Source organism: Leucoraja erinacea, chromosome 6, assembly GCF_028641065.1.
Source record: "Leucoraja erinacea ecotype New England chromosome 6, Leri_hhj_1, whole genome shotgun sequence".
Classification (NCBI taxonomy): Eukaryota; Metazoa; Chordata; class Chondrichthyes; order Rajiformes; family Rajidae; genus Leucoraja; species Leucoraja erinaceus.
The window spans coordinates 44,286,398-44,302,688 of record NC_073382.1 but is presented as its reverse complement, the minus strand read 5'-3'; the positions used below and the strand labels follow the sequence as shown (position 1 = coordinate 44,302,688).

Sequence of the window (16,291 nt, the reverse complement as noted above, 5' to 3'; positions counted from 1 at the left end):
TGAGTTGCTGCCTTAGAGCACTTGCAGTGCCGGAGACCCAGGTTCGATCTTGATTACTAGTGCTGTCTGTATGGAGTTTGTACATTCTCCCCGACCGCGTGGTTTTTCTCCAAGGTCTTCGGTTTCCTCCTACACTCCAAAGACGTACAGGTTTGTAGATTAATTTGTTTGGTATAAATGTAAATTGTCCCCAGTGTGCTTAGGGCAGTGTTAATGTGCGGGAATCGCTGGTCGGTGTAGACTTGGTGGGCCAAAGGGCCTGTTTCAGCGCTATATCTCTCGACTAAACTAAACTAAAATGTAATTTAATTTATTATCACATGTACTGAGTTACAGTGAAAAGTGTTTTTTTGTGTGCTAACAAGTCAGCGGAAAGAATACATAATTACAATAGAGCCATCCACAGTGTACAGATGGTTCATGATAAAGTGAAGAACATATTGTGTATAAGATCATGAGCGGCTTGGATAAAGTGAACACTCACTATCTATTTTCCAGGCTAGGGGATTCCAAAACTAGGGGGCGTGGGCATAATGTGAGGAGGAGAGATTTAAGAGGGATCTCAGGGGGGTTTTTTTCACTCAGGGGCATTTTTTTTTTGGCTCAAGGGCATTTCTTTCACCCAGGGGGCAGTCCATATCTGGAATGGGCTGCCAGGGGAACTTGGAGAAGTAGATACAATTGAGACTGTTTCAATGTTGTCCAGCGCTATGATACAACAATTAACTCAGTTTCTCTCTCTCTCCATAGATGCTGACCATCCTAGTGGTACATTGGGAAGGTGTGGGACTGGGGGGAGGGAGTAAGATTCTAATCTAAAGCCTGGTAATGAAAGGAGATGTTTAAATATCAGCTCCAATATCGGTGTGAAGAACGGTTCCGACCCGAAATGTTGCCTGTCCATTCCCTCCACAGATGCTGCCTGAGCTGCTGAGTTTCTCCAGCACTTTGCGTTTTGACACTCTGTGCAGTTCCTTGAGTCTCAGTGAGATGCTGGTTCGGCTGAAATTGATGGGTCAAACAGCGCGCACCATCATCCGTGCCTTGCAGTCGCCGCTCGAAGCCCCGGTCACTTCCCAGGTCGTTGATCTCAAAGTGTCCGTTCGGCGGTGGTGTGGAGGGAGGGGGGGGGGGGGGGGGGTCTGGGGAAAGGGGGAGCAAGGGGAGTGAATCTGTCCACCTGAACACAGTCAATCTGGGGGGGGGGGGGGGGGGGGGTCCTCCCAACACAGAGATAGCTTTGATGCAGCGCAGTTTTGAGCACCCCGCACAGAGAGGGGGATATGAGGAGAGGGAGGGGGGGGGGGGGGGTAGAGGGCGAGAGGGAGGGGGGGGGGGGGGAGAGAGAGAGAGAAAGGGGGATAGAGGGGAGGGGGGCGAGAGAGGGGGGGAAAGAGGGGAAGAGAGATGAGAGAGAGAGGGGGGGAGAGAAACGCAAGGGGGGGAGAGAGTGGGAGAGGGAGGGAGAGAGAGGGAGAGGGGAGAGGGAGAGGAAGGGGGTCGGAGGGGAAGAGGGGAGAGGGGAGAGGGAGAGGAAGGGGGTCGGAGGGAGAGAGGGAGGTGGTGGGGGCAGAGCTGTCATATTTGACCTGCTCATAAACTTCTGCTTTCTCACCCGTTACTTTCTTCCAACAGATCGTGTTGTGGAAAGTTTCAGTGACGCACACAAGGAAGATGACACCAGCTTTTGCGGCACCTCCTGCGCGAACACACAATCAGAAATAATGACTGCTATTTCTGAATGGACAGGACATATTCGCCTGCCGCTGCCTCTCTTGAACTTGCAGGATACTTCGGGCCATTCACTTGGCTTTCCCCCCTCTCTCTCCCCTCCCTGGTTCTGTGCCCGCGGGCTGTTGATTGAGTTTACTCAGGAGGGTAATTATTAATAGATGTCCCTGGCTTGCACCGATGAGTCTCACAATAAACCTGTACGAGTTGTGATGTGGGCATGTGTGTGTCACATCCCTCCACTGAGACCAGAGCCATGTCTTCTACCAAGCGCCGGGCAACAGCATGAAGCCACCAAACTTCCCCTGGCTCTTCCTTTGTCCGTGGTTGCTGTTCGTGAGCGGGGGTGGTGGGACAGGAGAGGAGACGTGGGCCAAGTTTGCGAACCTGCCTTACCCTGAAGACAACCTCTTCCTGCACGACACCTTCCCCGAGGACTTCATCTGGTCGGTGGGGACATCAGCCTACCAGACGGAAGGTGGCTGGAGACAAGATGGGAAAGGTCCGTCTATATGGGATACCTTCAGTCACCAACAACTCCGTTGCAACGGAGACGTGGCCAGCGACAGCTACAATAACGTAGAGGGGGATGTATCTGCCATTAAGTCCTTGGGTGTCACACACTACCGCTTCTCCATCGCCTGGTCCAGGGTCTTTCCAGATGGTCTGGTGTCAAACCTCAACGAAGCCGGACTGAGCCATTACACCCATCTGCTCCAAAGGCTCCGAGATGTTGGCGTGGAGCCCATAGTAACTCTATACCACTGGGATTTGCCCCAAACTCTCCAAGACCTTCATGGAGGTTGGATCAACGAAACCTTGGTGGACCTCTTCAGTCAATACGCGGAGTTCTGTTTCAGAGCCTTTGGAGACCGGGTGAAGTATTGGATCACCATAGACAACCCTTATGCGTTGGCTTGGCAAGGGTATGGCACGGGGCAACTCGCTCCTGGCATTCAGGGCACTCTCACTGCACCCTACACAGCGGCACACAACCTGATTAAGGTAAGAACCTCCTTTCGGCTCAACGATGTCTGGGACTCTGCATTATATTTAGCCCTGGAAACTTTTGCCAGCCAGTATCAAATGACCGCGCATGTCGATGGAGACTTGTATCGAGGTTCAACACATAGATAAAACACAAAATGCTGGAATACCTCAGCGGGTCTGAAGAAGAGTTTCGACCCGAAAAGTCACAGTTCCTTCTCCCCAGAGTTGCTGTCTGACCCGCTGAGTTACTTGGGCACTTTGTCCCTATCCATGCTCTCCAGAGATGCTGGCTGACCCGCTCAGTTACTCTAGTATTTTGTGTCTATCTTCGGTGTAAACCAGCAACTGCAATTCCTTCCTACACATTGAGCCAGAAACCATATGTTCAATTGAACTCTGATGAAGGGTCCTGAGCCAAAACGTATCAACCCCCCCCCCCCCCCCCCCCCCCCCTCTCCCCCTCCCCCCCTCCTCCCCTCTCCCTCCCCGCTCCCTCCCCGCTCCCTCCCCTCTCCCAGTCCAATCCCTCCACAGATGCTGCCGGGCCAGCTGGAGTTCCTCTAGCACGTTGTGTTTAGCTTTTAAATTGACCAGAAGCTGTACCGGGGAAATGCATTTTGTCTTATGATAGAAAACATCACAATTGGGGCGATGCAGCTGGTAGAGGGGGCGGGAGATTGCAACCTTCACGTGGTCCACCCTGTTTCGACTAATGCAATCAACTCCCCGTGCACAAACAAGATCAAACAGAACAAGTTGACCTACAACTTTAGGCTGTGCACGCCATACGCAAGAAGAAGCTGGTAGAGCTGCTGCCTCACAGCGCCAGACGCCCGGGTTAGATCCTGACCTCGGTTCCTGTCTGTGTGAAGTTTGCACGTTCTCCCTGTGACCGTGTGGGTTTTCTCCAGGTGCTTCGATTTCCTCCCACACGCCAAAGACGTGGGGGTTTGCCGATTAATTTGCCCTCTGTAAACTGCACCTAGTGGATGAGAAAGTGGGATTTCATAGAACTATGTGAACGGGTGATGGATTGCTGGCGTGGACTTGGTGGGTGAAGGACATATTTCCATGCTGTATCTTTCAAACAATCATTAAAAAAAAACACCACAATATGCTGGAGTAAGTCAATAGGTCAGGCAGCATATTTGGAGAACATGAATGGGTGACATTTTAGGTCGGAACCCCTTCTTCATTCAGAAAAATGCACAGACAGTGCCAAGCGTGGCAAGGGGGGGAGGGGGGGGGGGTGTGAGATAAGGGGGGAAGAGGTGTGAAATGTGAAGCCAGAAGAAGGAATAGAGGCGGAAGGGGACTGGCCTGTCACTGGATCAGGGAGAGAGCTAGTGGGAGCTGGGTGATGCCACCAAGTGGGCAGTCCAGGTCGGGTCATGCTGGAGGATGTGACCTTTCATCCCCGCCATTAGCGGCACAGTTGGGGTGGGAGGTTGCAACCTTCACGTGGTCTGCCCTGTTTCGACGAATGCAATCAACCTGGTGTGCACAATCAAATAAGATCAAATAGAACAATAGACAATAGGTGCAAGAGTAGGCCATCCGGTCCTTCAAGCCAGCACCGCCATTCAATGTGATCATGGCTGATCATCCCCAATCAGTACCCCGTTTCTGCCTTCTCTCCATATCCCCTGACTCCGCTATTTTTAAGAGCCCTATCTAGCTCTCTCTTCTAAGCATCCAGAGAACCTGCCTCCACTGCCCTCTGCGGCAGAGAATTCCACACTCACCACTCTCTGTGAGAAAAAGTGTTTCCTCATCTCCCCGTCTAAATGGCTCACTCCTTATTCTTAAACTGTGGCTCCTGGTTCTGGACTCCCCCAACATCGGGAACATGTTTCCTGCCTCAACCCCTTAACAATCTTATATGTTTCAATGAGATACCCTCTCATCCTTCTAAACTCTAGAGTGTACAAGCCCAGCTGCTCCATTCTCTCGGCATATGACAGTCCCGCCATCCTGGGAATTAACCTTGTAAACCTAGAAGGACCTCTTTGCAGAAGGACCTCGTTGCTCCTATACTCGACTCCTCTTGTTATAAAGGCAAACCATTCGCTTTCTTCACTGCCTGCTGTACCTGCATGCTTACTTTCATAGACTAATGTACAAGGACCCCCAGATCCCGTTGTACTTCCCCTTTTCCCAACTTGATGCCATTTAGATAGTAATCTGCCTTCCTGTTTTTGCTACCAAAGTGGATAACCACACATTTATCTGCATTAAACTTCATCTGCCATGCATCTGCCCACTCCCCCAACCTGTCCAAGTCACCCTGCACTCTCATGGCATCCTCCTCACAGTTCACACTGCCACCCAGCTTTGTGTCATCTGCAAACTTGCTAATGTTACTTTGAATCCCTTCATCCAAATCATTGAAGTATATTGTAAATAGCTGCGGTCCCAGCACTGAGCCTTGCGGTACCCCACTAGTCACTGCCTGCCATTCTGAAAGGGTTAATCCCTACTCTTTGTTTCCTGTCTGCCAACCACTTCTCTACTGCACGCCATACGCACGAAGAAGAAGTAGCAGCACAGTGGAGCCGCTGTATCACAGCCCCGGAGACATTGGCTCAATCCTGACCTCAGCTGCTGTCTGTACATTGAGTTTGTACGTTCTCCCTGTGACCACGGGGGTTTTCTCTGGGTGCTCCAATTTCCTCCCACATCCCAAAGGCGTACAGGCTTGCAGTTAATTGTCCTCTGTAAATTGCCTCGAATGTGCACAGAGTGGATGGTCGGTGGGGACTCGATGAGCTGTTTCCATGCTGTGTCTCTAAAGTAAACTGAAATAAATATATATGCATATAAATAAAGGTCTGCACAGTGTAGGCATGTTCATCTAAAAATAAGGGACCACAGATGCTGCTCTACCAGGGAAAAACACAAAGTGCTGGAGTAAACTCTGCGGGTCAGGCAGCATCTCTGGAGAACACGGATAAGTAATGTTTCTGGACGGGAAGCATATAAACTCTAGGAATGAGAAAGTAAGTCACTGCTCAGGGATTGGCAGTCTATGCGAATAATGAAGAGCTCTGGAATGGATTATTCTCTCTTGTTACATGGAACAAAATTATGATATACTCATCACTCTTCTGGCTTGTTTCATGAATGTTATGCAAAAGGAAACTTCATCTAAACTGGATAGTTGGAGCAATGCAATTAAATTACATCGATGGATGAATTGGTATTAGTATTGAGAACTATATTCTGCACTCTGCATCTGCCCATTGCTCTACCTGTTGTATTTGAGTTTGACTTGCTTGTATTTATGTACGGTATATCTGATCGTTTTGGATAGCATGCAAAACAAAACTTTTCCAGCTCTCTGAACTACATTGTCCTGGGGGTGTTGTTTATTATCTTGGCACTATTATTGTTTTTTTTTAATATATATGTGAAAAAAATCAGACAAAAAAAAAATAGACCTTTTCTCGCCTCCAGTATTTATATATTTATATATATATATATATATATACTGGAGGAGAAAAGGTTTATATATCTCTATGTATCTATATATACATATATATATATGCATATATATATATATATAAGTATATATGTATGCATATATATATATATATATATATGTATCTATATATATATAAACTGAACTTATTTTGTTTACAGAGTACTACGTGTACATAACCATTGTGCTGCTGCAAGTAAGAATTTAATTGTTCTGTTTTGAGACATATGACAATAAAACACACTTGAGAAACGAGGAACTGTAGATGCTTGTTTACACAAATGCACATAAAGTGCTGGAGTAACACAGCAGGACAGGCAGCATCTCTGGAGAGCATGGGCAGGTGATGTTTCAGCTCGGGACCCTTCTTCAGAATCGGACTTTTCACTGCAAGTGAAATGTCATAATAATAAACCAATAGGTTTAGGTTTATTATTGTCACATGTACCGAGATCCAGGGACATTTTATACATAAATTAAAATGCATGATTTAAGGTGATATGATATGGAGCAAATTACTTTGATGGGAGTACTAATTCCCTAATGGGATTTATCTACAGGCCCCCAAACAGTAGCCTGGGTATAGGGTGCAAGTTGATTCAAGACTTAAAATTGGCATGTAGCAAAGGTAATGCTACGGTGGTTATGGGAGATATCAACATGCAGGTAGACTGGGAAAATCAGGTTGATACTGGACCCCAAGAAAGTCAATAGACAATAGGTGCAGGCGCAGGACATTCGACCCTATTAGCCAGCACCACCATTCACTGTAATCATGGCTGATCATCCACATTCAGTACCCTGTTCCTGCCTCCTCACCATATCCTCTGACTCCGCTATTTTTAAGAGCTCTATCTAACTCTCTCTTGAAAGCATCCAGCGAATTGGCCTCCACTGCCTTCTGAAGTAGAGAATTCCACAGATTCACGACTGGGTGAAAAGGTTTTTCCATTTTAAATGGCCTACCGCTTATTCTTAAACCGTGGCCCCTGGTTCTGGACTCCCCCAACATCGGGAACATGTTTCCCGCCTCTAGCGTGTCCAATCCCTTAATAATCTTATATGTTGCAATAAGGTCCCCTCTCGTCTTTCTAAATTCCAGAGTATACGATAACCAGCCGCTCCCTTCTATCAACATATAACAGTCCTGCCATCCCGGAAATTAACCTTGTGAACCTACGCTGCACTCCCTCAATGGCAAAAATGTCCTTCCTCAAATTTGGAGACCAAAACTGCACACAATACTCCAGGTGTGGTCTCACTAGTGCTCTGTACAACTGCAGAAGGGCCCCTTTTCTCCAAAACTCAAATCCTCTCAATAAGGAGGCCAACATGCCATTCGCTTTCTTCACTGCCTGCTGTACCTGCATGCTTTCAGTGACTGATGAACAAGGACCCCCAGATCTCTTTGTACTTCCCCTTTTCCCAACTTGACACCATTCAGATAATAATCTGCCATCCTGTTTCTGCCACCAAAGTGGATAACCTCACATTTATCCACATTAAACTGCATCTGTTTAATTTAAAGGGAGTTTGTGGAGTGCCTCCGAGATGGATTCTTAGAGCAGTTTGTACTGGAGCCTACCAGGGCAATTCTGGATTTAGTGTTGTGTAATGAATCGGATTTGATAAGGGAACTCAAGGTAAAGGAGCCATTAGGACAGGGGTCGGCAGCCTGGTTCTGCGTAGGGGTTAGGACGCATGTCTGTGAGCGGATGGCGGGCCACGTCTATCACGTGCACACATGGATCCCGCCCCGGTTGCCAGGCAACAAATCACGTGTCACATAGATCCCACCCCTTCGAGGATGCCATCCAGAGCACAGGCCAAAGGTCATCTAGTGGAGCAAGATACTCCACAATGCAGTACATGCAACAGTATCAACAATGCATGCGGTATCAACAATGCCAACCATGTATGGGTTTGTAAAAGGTATGGAGGTATCAACAATTGCCAAAAGCCATTTGTATGGGTGCGAAAGCATTGGCAGTAACTGAAGGTGTGCAGATGCTGGTTTACAAAGGTAGACGAGGGAGTAACTCAGTTGAGGCACATCTCGATAAAAGGGTCTCGACAAACATTGGTTGCTGCACCGCTGAGTTAAGCATCTTGGCCGGGATATTGGGCACTGCACTGTACAGGAGCGAAGTGAGCATGGCAAAATCATTGCGGGCAGAGGGATTAAGGTGGACAAGTTTGATCTAATGTTTTGACTAGAACAATGTGAAAACAGGTACGGGAGAAAGGAACTGCAGATGCTGAAAGCATTTCAGCAGACGAACCTCGACGCAAAACCAGTGATGGAGTAACTCAGTCTCCACGGGGTCTATACAGGCAGAGATCTCTGGAGAGACAGGGAGTAATGGGTGACGTTTCGAGAGGAATGGGTGATCAAGTCGAGACCCTTCTTCGGACTGAACTGAACTCTCATCGGTGAGAGTACTTGTGATTGTCTGAAGAAGGGTCTCTACCCGAAACGTCACCCATACCTTCTACCCAGAGATGTTACCTGTCCCGTTGAGTTACTCCAGCATTTTGTGTCTATCTTTGGTGTAAGCCAGCATCTGCAGTTCCTTCACACACAAGAGTACCCTTGACTTGTAGCTGAATGTCTGGGTACTTTACAATTTGAGTCTCGTGATGAATTACTGTCTGAATACACAATCGGGTGCTCCGGGACCGTTACTTCATGAGACCCGTTTATTTAATGTATATGAATATTGGATGCATATCGGCAGTACATTTCATTTGATTAATTATTAAACAGGCTTCCATCAGTTAATGGCGAGTGTTTCATCGCGTTTTGAGTCCATTTCGTAATACCCCTGATAATGAGACCAAACAACTAACGTCCAGTTTGCACAATAATGTGGAGATTTATACATCAACAGGTGAGAAAGAATGGGGCATATATTCATTATTTTTTAAAGTGTCTTTCGTTGAAGATAAGTGAGTTGTTTGTTGCTTGCGGATTCCCTCAAGTTTTTTATGTGGATTTGTATCAAGTTGCATCGTTTCAGGTTTGACATTTCGAGTTTATTTTGGAGCTGGGTTCAGCTGGGGGGCCACTGCTTACTGGGAATAAAGACCAGAGGCAAAGCAGCGCGGCGAGTGGTATGTTAATGAAACCGGAAGTCGGGTTGAGCATTAGACAATAGACAATAGGTGCAGGAGTAGGCCATTCGGCCCTTTAAGCCAGCACCGCCATTCAATGTGATCATGGCTGATCATCCCCAATCAGTACCCCATTCCTGCCTTCTCCCCATATCACCTGACTCCGCTATTTTTAGGAGCCCTATTTAGCTCTCTCTTGAAAGCATCCTGAGAACCTGCCTCCACTATCCTCTGAGGTAGAGAATTCACAGACTCACCACTCTGTGAGAAAAAGTGTTTCCTCATCGCCGTTCTAAGTGGCTTATTCCTTATTCTTAAACTGTGGACCCTGGTTCTGGACTCCCCCAACATCGGGACCATGTTTCCTGCCTCTAGCGTGTCCAAGCCCTTAACAATCTTACATGTTTCAATGAGATATCCTCTCACCTTCTAAACTCCAGAGTGTACAAGCCTTGCTGCTCCATTCTCTCAGCATATGACAGTCCCGCCATCCCGGGAATTAACCTTGTAAACCTACGCTGCACACAATACTCCAGGTGTGGTCTCACTAGGGCTCTGTACAACTAAGATGGCGGCCGTTACGTACTGCACCTCAGTGCATTGGATTACGCAGGAGTGAAGTATCTGCTCCGCTCTATGATCTTTGCCCGGCAGGTACCGGAGATGACGGAAATCTGCGGGCCGGATGATTACAGAGAATAAACTACGCCTGTGGGCCAGATGATTTTGGGTTACGGGCTGCATTCAGGTTGCCGACCCCTGCATTAGGAGGTAGTGACAATAATATGATGTTTTAATCTACAATTTGAGAGTGAGAGGGGAAAATCGTAAGTGTCAGTATTACAGTTGAGCAAAGGGGACTATGGAGGCATGAGAGAGGAGCTGGCCAAAGTTGACTGGAAAGATATGACAGTGGAACAAAAATGGCAGGTATTTCTGGGAATAACACAGAAGGTGCAGGATCAGTTCATTCCAAAGAGGAAGAATGATTCCAAGGGGAGTAAGGGGCAACCGTGGCTGACAAGGGAAGTCAGGGACAGTATAAAAATAAAAGAGAAAAAGTATAACATAGCAAAGATGAGCGGGAAGCCAGAGGATTGGGAAATGTTTAAAGAGCAACAGAAGATAACTAAAAAGACAATACGGGGAGAAAAGATGAGGTACGAAGATAAGCTAGCCAAGAATATAAAGGAGGATAGTAAAAACGTCTTTAGGTATGTGAAGAGGAAAAAAATAGTTAAGACAAATGTGGGTCCCTTGATGACAGAAACAGGTGAATTTATTATGGTGACAAAGGAAATGGCAGACTAGTTGAACAGGTACTTTGGATCCATCTTCACTAAGAAAGACACAAACAATCTCCCAGATGCACTAGTGTCCAGAGGACTTATGGTGACGGTGGAACTGAAGGAAATTCACATTAGGCAGGCAATGGTGTTGGGTAGACTGATGGGACTGAAGGCTGATAAATCCCCAGGGCCTGATGGTCTGCAACCCAGGGTACTTAAGGAGTTGGCTTTAGAAATCATGGATGCATTGGTGATCATTTTTCAATGTTCTATTCAGGATCAGATTCAGGAAAGGCTGGTGAGAGAAAACAGGGAATTATAGACCAGTTAGCCTGACATTGGTGGTGGGGAAGATGCTGGAGTCAATTATAAAAGATGAAATTGCGACACGTTTGGAAAGCAGTAGCAGGATCGGTCCGAGTCAGCATGGATTTACGAAGGGGAAATCATGCTTGACTAATCTTCTGGAAATTTTTGAGGATGTAACTAGGAAAGATTTTCATCACTACTTATCAAACTTAAATTCTGAGTTTATAAAACATTTCATTAAATCTGAATAACATTTCTAAAAATACATTGTAATTTTGCAGCCCAATTCTCTTAATTCTGAAGTCATTCTCTTTCTAAGATTTCTGGTTTCAAGATTTTTCTTCTTAAATAATGGGCCATGCCACTCTGGCCATGCTCTCATTTCACTCCTGCCATTAGGTAGAAGGTAAAGGAACCTGAAAACTGTAACATCCAGGTTCAGGAGCAGCTTCTTCCCTACAACCATCAGGCTATTAAACACCACTACCTCCAAATATGCTCCAAACTATATAGACTTGGGGGAAATAGTTTTGGCTTTACACTACTATTGTCTATTTATCTGTCCATCTATTTAATTGATATATACTGAATTATTTTTGTTGTTTATTCTGGTGATTATAGAATACTATGTTTACAATTCTATTGTGCTACTGCAAGTACGAATTTCATTGTTCTGTTTCGGGACAAATGGCAATAAAACAATAAAATGAAAACATTAAAAAAAACATGACTCCTTTGTATAAAATGTCCTCAGTTTTGTTTGTTCCAATGGCCATTAGATTGCTACTGAAGACAGAGTAGAAGGTGGTAAATTGAACAGTCTTGCTTGGAGCAATCTTACATTAATTGCGAACATAGATAACATTGGAACAATAAACAAAGATTAGTTATCTCCCACTGCTTACTTCACTCAGCTTTGGCTCAATGGCTTGCATCTGTGAATTGGAAAGTTATCTCAAACCCTTAATCTCTGAATAAGGGAGTTATAAACTGGAATCCTCTCCCCTGGATCAATCTTGCTCTTACATCTACACTGATATTTCAGTGCCAGTACTAAAAGGGTTTTTGTGGTGTAAGAATAGCTGGCGACTGAAGATCAGCTCAAATGAATGTTAAAAAGGAGCTTTTCTCCAGCAATTTTGTGGACTATTTCCTTTGCTCCATAGATGCTGCTGCACCCGCTGAGTTTCTCCAGCAATTTTGTGTACCACCGTTAAAAAGGAGCGTGTCGTTTTGTTTAGATCAGAGAAACAATGTGGAAACAGGCCCATCGTGTAGGCGCTGACCACTGATCACCCGTACGCTAGTTATATCCTACATGCTAGGGACAATTTACAGGCCAATTAACCTACAAAACATCTTCGGAACGTGGGAGGAAACTGGAGCACCCGGAGAAAACCCACGCGGTCACAGGGAGAACGTATTTGAAAGGGAATACAACTACAATGTGCATTAATGTTGTGCCTCTTGTGTGATGGTTATTCACTTTCCGGGCTCAAAAGGGATTGCAGGACTCTACCATTGACTCCAGCTACACCACATTGCCTTGGGAAATCTGCCAACTCAAGGACTTGTCCCAACCCGGTCATTCCTTCTTATTCGCACTCCCATCGGTTAGAAAATGCAGAATCTGGAAAGCGAGCATCACCACTCTCAGGAATAGTTTCATCCCCTCTGTTATCCGGGTTCTGAATGGTCCTTCAATAAGCTCGGATACTGTCCGATTCACCTCTACCCCAATGAATAAATTGGACTTTGTTTATGATGCGCTACAATGCTGAAAACTATGTTCATAAGTTGTAGTAGCAGAATCAAGTACTCCGTCATTCAATCGTGGCTGATCTATCTTTCCCCCTCAACCCCATTCTCCTGCCTTCTCCCCATTTCCCCTGACACCCGTACTAATCAAGAATTTATCAAAGTTCGCCTTAAAAATATCTATTGACGGCCTCCACAGCCTTCTGTTGCAATGAATTCCCCAGATTCACGACCCTCTACTAAAGAAATTCCTCCTCATCTCCTTTTTCAAGGTATGTTTTCTCATTCCGAATCTATGGGCCTGGTCTTATTCTGCCCTCTGTTTCTGCTCATTTGCTCCACGTATTGTATTTGCATTTGGCTTTATTGTATTTATCTATAGTGTTATCTGATCTGATTGGACAACATGCAAAATAAAGCTTTCACCGGGCCAACATTAAACCTAAACCTATTGCTAACCTCAATTTTCCAGGACAGTAGCAGAATCTGACCTCGAGTACAAAGGCTTATCATGAATTAAGATAAGCTTCTGACCAGTGCTCTTTGCCCATCATCGTATCAAGGGAGACAATACTGGCAACGATTACCTTACAATTATCACTCTCCTGGCACTGATAAAAACAAGAATCATAAATTCCACAAGAACCTTATCAAGATCATGAGGTCAGTAAAAGAAAAATAAGGCCCACTTTAAAATGACTTAATTAAATAATACATTCACTGGAACTGGTCAATGTATTTCAAATCATCACATACAGATGATGTCAACTGGCAATATGGTGGCACAGCGATAGACCTACTGCCTTACAGCACCAGAGACCCGAGTTCGATCCTGACTACTGATGCTGCCTGTACGGAGTGTGTACATTCTCCCCATGACCTGCGTGGATTTTCTCTGAATCTTCCGTTTCCTCCCACACTCCAAATACGTCTCGGTTTATAGGTTAATTGATTTGGTAGAAATGTAAAATTGTCCCAAGGGTAGGGTAGTTTTAGAGTGCGGGGATCGCTGGTTGGTGTGGACTCGGTGGCCTGAAGGGCCTGTTTCCACGCTGCATCTCTAAACTAAACTAAGCTAAACTAAACTAGTAGACAAACAGTGTAAACACTAGGATACAAATGAGAGTGTTCAGGAACTAGAGAGAAAAGAGCGGGAATCCACTCAGCATCTATGCTTGACGGGCAGCCTGTTCGCCTGCAATGCATTGAATGATATTCCAGGGTTGTGTTGCAGTGTTGGGGCTGCTGCCTTACAGCCCCAGAGCCTCGGGTTTGATCCTGACTAAGGGTGCTTGTCTGTATGGAGTTTGTACGTTCTCCCTGTGACCACGTGGGTTTTCTCTGGGTGCTCCAGTTTCCTCTCACACTCCAAGGACATGCAAGTCTGTAGGTTAAATGCTCCTCTGTAAATTGCCCTAGTGTGTAGGATAGTGCTATTGTGTATGAGTGATCACAGTTTGGCACAAACCCAGTGGGCTGAGCGGCCTGTTTCCACAATATATCACTAAGCTAAACTAAAATGAGTAACGTTCATGTTTGTTTAGATATGCAACAGGGAAACAGGCTTGTGTAGGAGAGAACTGCAGGTGATGGTTTCAATCGAAAATAGACACAAAATGCTGGAGTAACTCAGAGAGACAGGAAGCATCTCTGGAGAGAAGGAATGGGTGACGTTTCGCGACAAGGCCTTTCTTCAGGCTCTTTGGCCCACTGAGTCCATGCCGACCATCGATCATCCATTCACTTTGGTTCTATGCTATTTCACATTCCCTACACATTCGGGGCCATTTTATAGGGGCCAATTAAACTACACTCGCACATCTTTAGGACATGAGAGGAAATCGGAGCACCGGAGAAAACCCACGCGGTCACAGGGTAAACATGAAAACTCCACATTTGCAGCACCCGATGTCAGGATTGAACGTGGGTCTCTGCCACTGTGAGGCAGTGGCTCTACCAGCTGTGCCACTGTGCCACCATAATCTAAGTAATGTTTGTACTTGTGTTTTGGAAATCCTTTGTGAATTATAACCTCTGTAGACATAACCCCTGAGAATTAAATGTGCTTCACTAAAAATATTACTGTGTTTAAATTGCCTCCACAGTTTTCAGATACATGATGAAGGGTATAATGTTTAGTGCAAGATAAATTCCAGCGAAGTCTGATTAAACATAGTCCGAGGGTGTCTAATGAGGTGAATAGTAGCTCAGGACTGCTCTCTAGATGTTGATAGGCTGATTAGGTTGCCTGATAACTGCTGGGAAGAAACTGTCCCTGAATCTGGAGGTGTGTGTTTTCACACTTCAGTACCTCTTGCGTGATGGGAGAGGGGAGGTGAGGGTGGTGGGTATATGGAACGAGCTGCCATAGGAAGTAGTTGAGGCACGTACATGGATAGCAAAGGTTTCGAGGGAGGGATTATGGACCAAATACGGGCACATGGGATCAGTTTAGAATCTTGGTCAGCATGGACTTTCTCATCCGCATCCTACACACTAGGGACAATTAAACGCCAATCTTGCATGTCTTCTTGTGATGTATGATTCTATGACTCTGTCGGAAATTTAGAAATGACTATTGGTAGGACTAAACAGAGTGCAATTAATTAAAGGCAACCTGTATTTATCTAGGGCTGGATGTCAGACAAGCAACAATGAGGAGAATCAATAAAGGTGTTGGTGAGATGGAGCTATTTATCGTTAGTGAACACGTTGCTGGTAGAGTTGCTGCCTCACAGTGCCAGAGTCCCGAGTTCGATCCTTGGGTGCACTCTGTGCGGAGTTTGCATTTTGTGCCTGTGACCATGTGGGTTTCCTCCGGGTGCTCTGGTTTCCTCACGCACTCCAAAGGCATGTGGGTTTGTGAGGTTATTTGGCCTCTGTAAATTGCCCCTAGTGTGTAGGGAATGGATAAGAAAGTGGGATAACATAGAAATAGTGTGAGCGGGTGATCACTAGTCGGTGTGGACTTGGTGGGTCGAAGGGCCTGTTTCCATGCTCAATTTCAACGTGGAGACTAATGTTGCTTTCCTATCTGAAATCGCAGAGCACTGCAAACATAAGGGAATGGGGAAAGGCCAAATGTGAACAGGGATCTGTCTAACAGTCATTTCACCATGAAAGATATATTACCAAGTTTGTTTATCTCATGCCTGCACATCAGACCTTGCTGTTTGTAATTCCCTGCTCCACTCACAAGGCTCAGGGGCAGAGCAGTCATCTATGATGCATTACACTATAGGTGTGAAATCCACCTCTGAGATTTAGACCATAAACTCTGATGGAGGTCATTGGACAGTTGGAGATCCAATCTACTAGGTCAGATGCTAATCCAAGGCCCTACCAGCTGTGCCATATGCTTATGATAAAATTCCTACCTCTCCCCCCAATTTCCCCCCCCCCCCCCCCCCCCCCCCCCTCTTCCACCTACATTCCTTCCTCTAGCTTCACAATTCAAAACTCTTCAATCCTTTTGTTTCACACCTTCTGTCTTTTCATCTCTGGCCAACCATCTGCTTATCAAAAAACCCTCCTCACCTGTCTCCATCGATTACCTGCCAGGCTTTGTTCTGCCTCTCCTCTCTTCCAGCTTTCTCCCCCCTACAGTCAGATTGAAGAA

At 45.9% G+C, this 16,291-nt stretch overlaps 1 protein-coding gene across 1 annotated transcript in view; it reads left to right on the top strand.

Moving 5' to 3' along the window:
* Window positions 1–1,513: 1,513 nt before the first annotated feature.
* kl (klotho) overlaps window positions 1,514–16,291 on the top strand; it is a 43,203-nt gene continuing 28,425 nt past the window's right edge. The window contains exon 1 of the mRNA XM_055636849.1: window positions 1,514–2,736. Within this exon, the coding sequence (XP_055492824.1) occupies window positions 2,017–2,736 (720 nt within the window). The 5' untranslated portion in view covers window positions 1,514–2,016. The remainder of the gene's footprint in view (window positions 2,737–16,291) is intronic.